General features: G+C 38.4%; 3 protein-coding genes across 3 annotated transcripts; 2 read left to right on the plus strand and 1 right to left on the minus strand.

The window, feature by feature from the left end:
• The first annotated feature begins 1,292 nt into the window (after positions 1–1,292).
• GNL2 (GNOM-like 2) lies at positions 1,293–5,529 on the plus strand. Its single transcript, XM_018126714.2, has 2 exons — positions 1,293–2,338; positions 2,439–5,529. Exons 1-2 carry the CDS (start codon positions 1,293–1,295, stop codon positions 5,527–5,529), a joined length of 4,137 nt encoding a protein of 1,378 aa, XP_017982203.2.
• Positions 5,530–6,302: 773 nt separating this feature from the next.
• Positions 6,303–7,378, plus strand: LOC148760652 (uncharacterized). Its single transcript, XM_088810174.1, has one exon. It carries the CDS (start codon positions 6,389–6,391, stop codon positions 7,283–7,285), a length of 897 nt encoding a protein of 298 aa, XP_088666300.1. The 5' UTR covers positions 6,303–6,388; the 3' UTR covers positions 7,286–7,378.
• Positions 7,379–7,715: 337 nt separating this feature from the next.
• On the minus strand, positions 7,716–10,519 carry LOC18588629 (Alcohol dehydrogenase transcription factor Myb/SANT-like family protein). The gene is made up of 2 exons (XM_007013161.3): positions 9,322–10,519; positions 7,716–8,082 (listed from the first exon to the last, which is right to left on the minus strand). Exon 1 carries the CDS (start codon positions 10,377–10,379, stop codon positions 9,330–9,332), a length of 1,050 nt encoding a protein of 349 aa, XP_007013223.3. The 5' UTR covers positions 10,380–10,519; the 3' UTR covers positions 7,716–8,082; positions 9,322–9,329.
• Positions 10,520–12,145: the final 1,626 nt, after the last annotated feature.

The raw sequence follows: 12,145 nt of genomic DNA on the forward strand, positions 1-12,145 counted from the left end.
AGCCAAAAATGTTTTTGCCGTATCCTGAATGGATTTAGTTTACTATACTTACTTTAATTATATAATAATATTTCCATAAGTGAGTTTGTGTTTCACCGACTTTTGATTATATTTCAAATTGTTAAATTGAGTTATCATTTACTAAGAAAATTTTCATTATTTTTAATTTTTTTTTAAAAAAATTTTCATATAGTTATATCCATCTAATCAATGAGTCATTGTCCATGTCGTAATTTTTTTTTCTTTTTTAATAAAAAGCTATGTACCCTGACATGATGACATCAATATGGTTTTGTTCAAAGGAGTACTAAATATTTTCTCTAAATGGCAGGATTATTATATACGAATTCAAAGTCAGATTCTCAATAAAATTAAATAAAAAAATACAATAAATTCTCCTTTTTTTATTGTTATACATTGAAATGAAATCTAAAATCTCGATAATTTAATTTTGTTGTTCCCTACTATACCATGCCAAATGGATATGTTGAAACTAATATTTAATTTATCTTTATCAGAACGTTATTAGCCATGAAAATTGAGAAGTATGCTCGTAGATAGAAAATAGACTCTGACAATCATTTTCTAGGGTTGGGGTTTCAATCTTCTAGGGCAGGGCTGATAGTTGTTAATTTTGTATATTTCATCGAGGGGTTGTTAATCAGTGAATGCTCGGAGGGAGAATCGTCTAGTTGGTGGAGGAAGCTGTCAATTTTTCATCCCCTTTCTTACCGTCTCTTGAGGGGAGGTTGGAAATGGTTCCATAGATACGGCAGAATATGATGAAAGAGGGATTAAAGTTTGACACTCTGAGGGAGAAAAAACACAGAAGAAAGAGGGAGACATGAGATGTAAAAAACAAACCAATATTTATCTACTTCCACGGACGTAGGTACTGTGGGCAATGCATGAGTTCTAACTCAAAACCGTTTGATGATTTCTCAGACCAATTTTTAGCCAATAGAATTGAACAAAACAAGGAGATATTAGTGGTGGAAGTCTTCAAATATTTAGCCTTAACCATACAAATTTACTAATGCTCTTGATTAACAAAGTATTTTCATTAACCTCTAGTTTAGCAAACAATCCGGCTACCTTCCTTCCAAACTTTTTTGAATGAATTAACTTCTTTCTTCCACGTTCCATGCCCCTCACTTTTCTCAGTAATCACAAGAAAAACACTCCATTTCCACACTGAAATTCAAAAAATTAAAAAAAAAAAAACAAATGGTCATTGCACGATCTAAAACTTCCATTCTTAACCGTTTCTTGAAGTTGGTTTGAACCCAAAAATGGAAGAAGAACAAAACAGGTGCCCGTCATGCGGTGAGAAGAAGAAAGACACGGGCAAATCCAGAAGGAAAGAGCTAGGACTCTCTTGCATGTTGAACACCGAGGTAGGGGCTGTCCTAGCCGTGATCAGGCGGCCCATAGACCCCACCGCTCAATTCATCTCTCCCCAGGAAGAGCATTATGACTCTTCAATTCAACAATCCTTAAAATCCTTGCGGGGTCTCATTTTCAATCCCCATCAAGAATGGCGAACCACCGATCCTTGTATATATCTCTCCCCATTCCTTGATGTTATACAAAGTGATGACATTCCAGCTGCAGCCACGGGAGTGGCCCTGTCGGCAATTTTGAAGATTCTTAAACTCGAAATATTCGATGAGAAAACCCCTGGTGCAAAAGAAGCTATAAATTTTGTTGTTTCTGGGATCACAAGCTGTCGCCTGGAGAAAACAGACCCGGTTTCTGAGGATGCTGTCATGATGAAGATTTTACAGGTTTTGACAGGGATCCTGAGACATGATGCTTCAGTTTTGCTCACGGATCAGGCGGTTTGTACTATTGTCAATACTTGTTTTCAGGTTGTTCAACAATCTGTAACCAGAGGAGATTTGCTTCAACGCAGCGCGCGGTATACGATGCATGAGTTGATTCAGATCATCTTTTTGCGATTACCTGACGCTGGGGATAACGAAGGGGAGAATTCAGAATCTGAAACTGAAGACATAGATGAAAATCCAGGGTATGGAACACGTTGTGCGGTTGATATTTTTCAGTTTTTATGTTCTTTGCTGAATGTGGTGGAAGTTGTGGAGAACGACGGTTCAACATGGCATACGGTTGACGAAGATGTTCAACTTTTCGCTTTGGTTTTGATTAATTGTGCTATAGAATTGAGTGGTGATGGAATTGGAAAGCATCCAAAGCTTTTGAGGATGATCCAGGATGATTTATTTCACCATTTGATCCATTATGGGACTTGTTCGAGCCCACTTGTGCTTTCCATGATTTGCAGTACCGTCTTGAATATCTATCACTTCCTTCGCAGGTTTGATTTAAAGGGATTTAAATCAGAATTCTGAACCGATTTTTTTTTTGTCATCAAAAGCAATGAAACTGGAATCAAGTTGTTATTTTGCTTTTTGCAGGTTCATACGCCTTCAACTAGAGGCTTTCTTCTCGTACGTGTTGTTGAAAGTTGCAGCTCTAGGAGCTTCTTTGCAACTTCAGGAGGTGGCACTGGAAGGAATTATAAATTTCTTCAGGCAACCAACGTTTGTAATTGAAGCTTATGTAAACTATGATTGTGACCCCATTTGCCGAAATTTATTTGAGGAGGTCGTGAAATTGCTGTGCAAGCACGCCTTTCCAGGGACTGGTCCTATGACAACTTTGCAAGTCCAAGCTTTTGAAGGACTGGTTATCATGATTCACAACATTTCTGATAACATTGACAAAGAAGATGATTCAAGCACCTCAGAGCCATACCCCATCGAAATTACCGAGTATAGACCCTTTTGGGTAGATAAACCAAAAGACGATTTAGCAACTTGGGTGGAGTATATAAGGGTAAGGAAAGCACAAAAGAAGAAGATATTGATTGCTGGGAACCATTATAATCGAGATGAAAAGAAAGGCTTGGAGTACTTGAAACATTGTCAGTTGGTGTCTGATCCTCCAAATCCAAAAGCTTTTGCTTTCTTCTTCCGTTTCACTCCGGGGCTGGACAAGAACATGATAGGAGAATATCTTGGGGACCCTGATGAGTTCCACCTTGAAGTTCTTAAAGAATTCACAGGAGCCTTTGAATTTAAAGGCATGATTCTTGATTCTGCTCTTCGAACTTACCTTGAGACATTCCGGCTCCCAGGAGAGTCCCAGAAAATTCAGAGAATACTAGAAGTTTTCTCAGAGAGATTTTTTGATCAGCAATCCTCGGATATTTTTGTGGCTAAGGATTCGGTGTTCGTTCTTTGCTATTCTCTCATTATGCTCAATACCGATCAACACAATCCACAAGTCAAGAAAAAGATGACAGAGGAAGAGTTTATAAGGAACAATAGATTAATTAATGGAGGGCAGGATCTCCCTAGAGAATACCTCTCCGAGCTTTTTGACTCCATCTCAAACCATGCAATCACGCTCTTTGGTCAATCTGGTGCAGTAGAAATGAACCCAAGCAGATGGGTTGAGTTGATGAACCGAGCCAAATTAATGCAATCATATGTCCTTTGTGATTTTGATCGTCGTCTGGGAAGAGATATGTTTGCTTGTGTTGCTGGCCCAACAATTGCGGCTCTTTCTGCATTCTTTGAGCATGCTGATGAAGATGAAATGCTCCATGAATGCATTGAAGGACTGATTTCTGTAGCTACGATAGCTCAGTTTGGACTGGCAGACACGCTGGATGAGCTGGTTGCCTCGTTCTGCAGATTTACAACACTTTTAAACCCTTATGCTTCTGCAGAAGAAACCTTGTTTGCATTCAGCAATGATATGAAACCAAGAATGGCTACTCTTGCAGTTTTTACTATAGCAAACAATTTCGGAGAGTCAATTAGAGGGGGTTGGAGAAACATTGTAGACTGCCTGTTGAAACTCAAAAGGATTAAGCTACTTCCCCAATCTGTGATTGAATTTGATGTTGCGTCCACTTCTTCATCTGATGCCACAGAAGCCTTCAAGTCTGAGTCAGGAGTAATTTTTCCTAATCATGATCCTAAATTCTCCAAGCGCCAGACTTCGGGCATGGTTAGTCGATTCTCTCATTTTCTATCAATAGATAGCATGGAAGAGTCGATATCTCTGGGCATGAGTGAATTTGAACAGAATCTGAAGATTATCAAACAGTGCCGAATCGGGAGTATATTTGGAAACAGTTCTAACTTGCCTATTGAGGCATTGCTGAATCTTGGGCGTTCTCTGATATTTGCAGCTGCTGGTAAAGGCCAAAAGTTTAGCACACCAATTGAAGAAGAAGAAACTGCTGGCTTCTGTTGGGATTTGATCATCGCCATTTCTTTGTCCAACATTCACAGGTTCCAGGTGTATTGGCCTTCTTTCCATGATTATTTGCTAGCAGTCGCTCAACTTCCTCTATTTTCCCCGATCCCATTTGCAGAAAAAGCCATGGTAGGCCTTTTCAAAGTCTGTCTCAAGCTTCTAGCTTCATACCAAGTAGATAAAATTCCAGAGGAGCTCATTTTTAAGTCCATAAATTTGATGTTAGATAAAGAAGTTCTTGACATGTGTTGTGAGTACATAATACAGTCAGTGAGCAAGATTCTCATAGAATACCCAGCAAATTTGCAGACTCAACTGGGATGGAAATCAACCCTTCATTTGCTACAAGTCGCAGGCCGACACCCAGAAACCTATGATCAGGCAGTCGAGACTTTCATCATGTTGATGTCTGATGCCTTCCATATATCACGGATAAATTATGCCTTCTGTATTGATTGTGCATTTGGTTTTATTGCCCTTAGGAACAGTCCTGTTGAGAAGAACTTGAAGATCCTTGATCTAATGTCAGATTCAGTGAATTGGCTAATCCAATGGTATAAAACTGCTCACTCGGATCCAGGAAGTAGTTATAGTGTTGCAAGCAATACTAGTACTTCTTCATGGGAGGATAACTCAAAAGCCATAGGGTCTAGTAACTTTACCGTGAATTTATTTATCAAACTAGGGGAAGCCCTTAGAAAGAGCAGCTTAGCACGGCGAGAAGAGATAAGAAACTGTGCAGTTGCATCTCTTAAGAGAGGCTTTCAATTGGCTGAAGAACTGGAATTTTCGTCGACCAGTTGTATCAACTGCTTTAACCTTGTCATATTTGCAATGGTTGATGATCAGCATGAAAAGATGATTGAATATTCGAGGCGTGAAAATGCAGAAAGGGAGATGAGAAGTATGGAAGGGACTCTTAAGATTTCAATGGAGCTCTTGACAGATGTGTACTTACAATACCTAAAAGTGATTGCAGAGAATCCGGGGTTTAGGACTTTCTGGTTAGGCATTCTCAGACGAATGGATACATGTATGAAAGCTGACTTGGGAGAATATGGTGAAACAAATTTGCAGGAAGTTGTGCCAGACCTGTTGAGGAAGATGATCAGAAACATGCAAGAGAAAGAGATTTTAGTGCCCAAGGATGGTGATGATCTATGGGAAATTACCTACATTCAGATACAATGGATAGCTCCTTCACTCAAGGAGGAGCTGTTTCCTGATGAATTATGAACAAAGTGGAATAGTAGTAAGGTTGGTTTCAAGCTCCATCAGGTAGCAAACATGTAGTGAGGGATCTGGCTTTTCTTTCTTTCTTGCTTTCCTATGCTTCCCCTCTTTTGTTTTTCTTGGGGTCGCATTCTTCTACAATTACCATTCTCTGATACAGCATAGGTTGAACGTTTGACATTTAATCATTTAGCTTTTGTCCTGCATTGGCCCACGCTCACATGTCTAATTGCCTTTGTTTTCAAGTTGATAAAACTTAAATCCCAACTTGACATTAATTTTCCTTCCCCTTTTCCATATAGTTCAGACGTGAGCTCTTTCCCACATCATTACAGAAGCTCATTACAACAGGGCAAAATTATGAAGTCTTTCTAATCACCTTAACCGCTCTCTTTGACCCCACAATAAATGTCTTTCTTGCTCTCTATCTTCTTAAGACCAAAGCAATAATTTACTAGACAACCACCAGCCAAATCATATTGGAGGTCCTTTCAGAGCTCGAAAACAACAGAAATTTACCAATCATAGTTTTTGGAAACTATATATCAGCAAATACGAAGGCAAAGTTCCATAATCTGCAGCAGGGGCAGTACAACTTTCAATGATCCTGGAAGTAGCAGATTAGGTCTCTTCAGAAAACATCAAACCTCCCGCACTATTTCCCACATCCTTTTGATCAAAAGCAGTTAAAAGAATTACCATAAGAGCCAAACCAATTTTCATAGACTTTTTGTGAGTACGATATAACCGACCTACAAACCTACTCAATCATGATAAATTTGCACGCAAGCAAACAGCAACCCAGATCCTACCCCTCAAAAGACTCTCATTTATGTAAATTCTCACATCCACTCAGCCATCTATGTTCTTGCTCTTTTACACAATGCCAAGAAGAACAGCACAAGTTCTTGAGTCCACCTATCTCATGAACACAGCCGAGATTTTTAGAGAATCCATCAGGATAATCCTTCTTCATTCTACTCATTTTCATTCTATCTCCATCTTCTTCTTCTCACCGCTTCCGATTTCTCTTTTCTTATCACATTTTCTCAATCACCATTTCCTCCACATTCCTTCCTTAACTATCTCAATCACAGATCATTTATTTGGACATCTCCTGCCCAATTTAGTATCCAAAACAGTAGTTCACATCGTCATTTGCTTCCCTTCTTCCATCACCTTCTCCCTCCTCGGAAGAGCTGCCACAGTCCAAGCTGTTTCTGACGGTTACAATGGAATAAATCTTGATGGAAGAAGGCTACTAATGAGAAGCGGTTTGGCTTGGATTAAGCTTCTCCACACAAGATTCTGGGAGCTCCTTATCACACTTGGCCTCTTTGGAGTGTTGGTTGTTGGTTTAGCAGCAGCACCAAAGATACTGTACGCGTTGGGAATCTGCTCAACAGCATTAGGATTCTGGGGTGTTCTAGGGTTCCTAGGCATACCTTTCTGCGTAATTTTTGCACATTTAATGGTCGTGGGAAACATGGCAAACGTTATATCAGTGTTGGAGAGTGAATGTTACGGACTTGATTCACTATGGAAAGCTAAAAATCTTATGGAAGGAAGACGGCAAACAGCCTTAGTTATGGCTTTGTTAAGTAACATGGGCTTTAGGCTAGTTGAATGTTTATTTGAATTGAGAATGTGCATGGGCATCTGTATGTGGGAAATACCAGTCTTGATATCCATGTACTCTTTGGCACTTGTTTTTGAAACGGTCATGAACGTTGTATTCTATTATGCATGTAAATCTTGAGAAGAAAATGTTCTGATACAGAACTTCTTTAAGCAGTCGTTCTGGGTTATTAATTATAAGCAATTAATACATTTCAGAAGCATCAAACAACCCTTCATCAGCGTGCATTTTGGTCGATTAAAACTCAACAAATCAAAACCAAATCTGATATTAAGTGTTCTCTAAACTTATAGGACCTCAAAGGCTCAATCGCATCTGGTCATTTCTAAGCCAGATTCCAAAGAGAACTCAACCAGAGATGCATCCCTGACCAGAAATTCACCTAAGTGGCTTCCAATCTGCCGTAAACTACCTTCAAATATCACCATGCTTTCATCTGCAGCTTAATTGGGAATATCAATGTTCCATCCTAGCTTGCCAATGTACAAGCTACATATCTTAATTTGCAAGACAATAATTAAGCAGGAAACGTCATGAAATATGTCCGAAATTCAGAAACAAATTATCGAACTGAATTTTAGAAAAAAAGTGGAAAGCCAAGGATAATGTTCCAGGATAACACTAGAAAACAGGATACTGAAAAGGAAAAATCTACATACATTTGCTTGACCTGAAAACTTCTAAGGAGCCACTGTAAAGCTGCCAAATGAGCCCGATAAATTCAAAGGGCAACATAGGAAGATGATGAAAGTTAAACTAATTGAACATAGGTTTATTAGATTGTAAATACAAAACATCCATCGTATATGATACCTTCAACTTCTGCAAGTCATCTAACAAGTAGCGAGCACGGTGTCCTCTGTCAACCGCACTTGTGGCAGCTTCAGATGTAATCGTCCTTTACAAAATTTCAAAAGCTGAAAACAGCAGAAATCCAAAGGTTAAAAATGGAAAGGGGTTTTGACAATAACACCACATTTAGAATGTCGGAAATTAAGCAGGACTTCAATTTAGTATGATGATTCCATATATTAATTTATAGCAAAATATAACAAAAATTTGACAGATACATATTTTTATATGGCCATTAAAATTTCCACCAAGGGATTCAATTCTGAAAACTAAAAGATGGTCCACAACCATGAATCTAAATACATCATAGAACTAATTATGACAGATTCTATTTTCTATGATTATAACGGATTCTATATCACCAAACACTGAAAATGATAAGCCAAATGCAGCAGTCGAAAATAAGTAAAGAAAAAGATACCATTATGCCAAGCACATACTTATTTAGAAAAGGATGAAATAAAAAAGAACTGAGAGTTGAACACACAAAATGCCCAAGAGGAAAAGAGTGCATATCACCAATCACCACACTATAATTGTTTCTTTCACATGGCAAATCAAAAAATTGTTCAGAAATACTGAAGAGTCAATAGGATAAGTACTAGTCTATTTCACACAAACAGGAAAAAAAGAGAAGAATTCAAGGCCGAGGTGTAGTTTTATGGGACTATTAATATAAGCTTCCTATTCATTTCAATTTCAACTAGATTTTTACCATCTAGACACCTAATCTATTCCTTATATTAAGATTTAAAAGCAAGATGTATTGGTAACAATAAAAGCTAGGCCTTTGGCTCAAACTCAATACTGTTTTCACTTGCCTAAACGTCTACTCTACTCTGCAAATTCCTGTACAGGTTACGGACTGGCACTCAGTTATAATGATTGGTAATGTACAGCAGGCCGATCAGCTTAAGGTGAATCCAGTCCACTATTAAGCTACATTCAAACTTGATTTCTCAATAAAGAAAACCACTAGAAAAGCTTCATAATTCTATCTACTAGTAACAAATGAATCCTCTGCTATCAGGAAAGAGCAGTGTTGAGTGTCAATCCAAACAAAGGAAATTCAGTTAAAAAAAGCAAATATTAGTTATACTTTTAGGTAAAAAAGGTATGCTATGAATTTTCCCTATTTTGGTATTTCTCCAAAGAAAAACTAACAAATCAAGACAAAGCGATAATTAACAAATATGAACGGGAGAAACAAATGAAACAGAATCTCCAACATTAAATGGTCTATAATTACAGCAAGCACTTTGATATGTCAACTACAAAAACAAATATACACAATAAGTACACACCAAAAAACCTATTCGCTGATATTTTCTGTGGAATTGTCATTGTCCTCATCATCGTCATCACTCTCCTCCTCATCATCAGCATCATCCTCTTCCTTTATTTTTGCAATCTCTGCTTGTGCCCTCTCCAAAATCTGCTTCTTCTGCACCTCCAACTCCTTCTGAAAATCCATCCTCATCTTCTCCAACTCCTTCATATGCTCCCCCTTACTACTCTCAATCTTCTCATATATCTTCCCAAACCTCTGTACTGAATCCGCCAACATCCTCATTGAATGCTCATCATTCCCTTCCATTCTCATCCTCGACCCTCCATCCTCCTCTTCTTCATCATCCTCCACCATCTCTGACTCTGCAGGACTATCCCTCATCTCATCAAAACCATTAGACCTATCCAAATAAACCTGCGTATTCATGAAAACAAACTCCCCTGAATCCACTCCACAAGCCAACCCTGATTCTGGTTGCCTAAATGAAGAACCCAACCCCATTAGCATCTCCATTTTCCTAAAAAACACCCATTTACTCGAATTCAACCCCATACTTTCAGCTTTCAACTTCTCTTTCTTAAACTTCCTCTTCAGCCCATCAATCATTCGCCTACATTGCCCTTCATTTTTCTCACTTTTTAAAGCATCACTAACTTTCTCAGCTACATCAACCCAATCTTCACCCCTCAAACTCCTCCTTCCCAATTGTAGAAACCTATCTCCCCAAACTTCTAACAAAACATAAATTTCTTGCTGGGTCCAATCATAGGTGTTTGTGAAGCTATCTCTGTGATCGGCCGCGAATTGGTAGCTGGGAGCTGACGTTCTCAACTTTTGCCGCTTTGGGTACCTTTCAAAACGCTCGCTTTCTTTAAAACGACGGTAATAAACATCTGGGTCATTGTCGTTATCGTCCTCTACGTCGTCGTTTTCTTCTTCACCGTCTTCTTCTTCTGGTCGGTAGTTGTATACGTGGCGAGTTCTAATCGAACGTGGATATTGAGGGTGTTTTAGGCGATTAAAAAAGTAGGGTTTGGTTGGGCATCTAGAATCGTCATCGATATCGTCCATTTTCCTTTTTAAGTTTTCTTTTTCGGGGGGGTTTTGGTTTTGAGAAATTTGATGTGTTTGATTGGTTCGGTTTAACAAGAATTTGAAATTGGAGCTTTTGGCTTTGGGGGGAAATTAGAGGGAAAGGTTGAGCTTTTGAGTGCAGAACGAACCCTCAATTGAACGTAATTGAAAATTCTAGGGTTAGGATTTGGAAGCATCGGGTTGAGAAGGAGGTGACCACCCCGAATTTGTGGGCTGGATTTTGCAATTTTGGATTTTGGAGTTTGGGCTTCATCATTGGTTTAATTTAGTAAAATAACGGGCCACCCTTTTAAAAAGAGTTAAGCCTGCATTCCAAGTTTTCTTTTTTAGGGTTTGAGGAAAAACAAAGACAGCGATTTGCTTCCAAAAAAATTCCCTGTTAACTTACTTAACGAAATGCTTTGAGCACCTGTATTCCGCCCCCCAACTCTCTTTTGTTCGGGTTGATAAGAAATTTGTCTTGGCAATGAGCCATTGCTATCCAGCATCTTAACTAGGACATCTTGGTGAAGGCTTTGCCTTAACCACGACAGCATATTAACTGCAGCTGTCTGCCTCATGTTGATGAATCTATGCTGGAGTAATTTGTAACAGTTCCACTGCATTTATCTTGCAGAGAACCAAATGGTTTAGCTTCAAATTTTAATTTCTGATTCCTGGACCCAGATAACCTTGCAAACATGAAGCCAAGTAGCCAACAATAACTAGAAGCCTGGCTATCATGATAGAAGCATAGAAAATCAGGGGAATTCTACAGCAGTTATTGTCTATCATGGTATGCAATGAGGTCGATGTGCATACTAAACATTTTCCAAAACATGGACTAGGCTGTCTATTGGATATGTGATCGTATCTGTTGCCGGGCTAGAAAAAGTGGTCTTGGGTCCAGAATGAACCTGCTAAACTGGATGGGGCTTATTGGGTCCAGATTTCATGTTTCAGATTCACCAGGAACAAGTGGGAAAAAGTGACACAAGGCACAGAACAAAATCCATTCCTCCCCTTTTATAACTCTCTCCAATTCAATTCCAAATCCCTGCTATAATCCTCGAGATGTTTTACGAATTTGTTTTTATTTAGACATGATAGTAATAGAAATGTTGCTCAAGACACCTTATCTTACACATTTACTCAACACTTCATAACTTGTTAACATTATGCATTTTGTTTATCTCAATTGATTACACAATGACCATAACTCCTTTAGATAGATGTTTAGATTCATTTTAAGTACATAGACATAGTTTAGTGCTTTAATTACACAATTTAGGAATCCAAAACGCTCCGTTAAATATATATAAACTTCTAGAAACACTAATAAGAAATTATGTTTCAACACAACAAAGAAATTAAACAACACAAGAAACACATGGAAAATATATTTGATTTAGCTATTGTGCCCGGGTCTGACAAAAGTTAAACCATGACCACCTAGGACACCATCACTCTTAAAAGCCTCCAAAAGCAAGACTACAATCACTATGAATTGACTCATTATTAGTCATTACCCTCTACTTTGCCTAAGGTAAAAAGACATACCAATTCACAAAAACTGTATTGTCATTTCATCACTCCCAAAAAACATGTTGTGCATTTTCAAGTTTCAGAGAAACCATTTCTAGAAAAGAAAAAGCATCCAAGTAAACAGCAGTGGACTTTCACAATTATGATTGTTGTACAGAAAAGTGAAGTCAGAGTCAAACATATAGTACCATCAACAAGCAAGCAGGATGACACTTTAA

The sequence above is a fragment of the Theobroma cacao genome, chromosome 9 (genome assembly GCF_053813885.1).
Source record: "Theobroma cacao isolate CCN51 chromosome 9, ASM5381388v1, whole genome shotgun sequence".
Classification (NCBI taxonomy): Eukaryota; Viridiplantae; Streptophyta; class Magnoliopsida; order Malvales; family Malvaceae; genus Theobroma; species Theobroma cacao.

What these genes read in the sequence shown, in the direction of transcription:
- GNL2 (XM_018126714.2), top strand. Translation starts at nt 1,293, where the DNA reads ATGGAAGAAGAACAAAACAGGTGCCCGTCATGCGGTGAGAAGAAGAAA. An exon ending in ATCTATCACTTCCTTCGCAG is followed by an intron (nt 2,339 to 2,438) that starts GTTTGATTTAAA and finishes TGCTTTTTGCAG; the next exon opens with GTTCATACGCCTTCAACTAG.
- LOC18588629 (XM_007013161.3), bottom strand. Translation starts at nt 10,379, where the DNA reads ATGGACGATATCGATGACGATTCTAGATGCCCAACCAAACCCTACTTT.
- LOC148760652 (XM_088810174.1), top strand. Translation starts at nt 6,389, where the DNA reads ATGTTCTTGCTCTTTTACACAATGCCAAGAAGAACAGCACAAGTTCTT.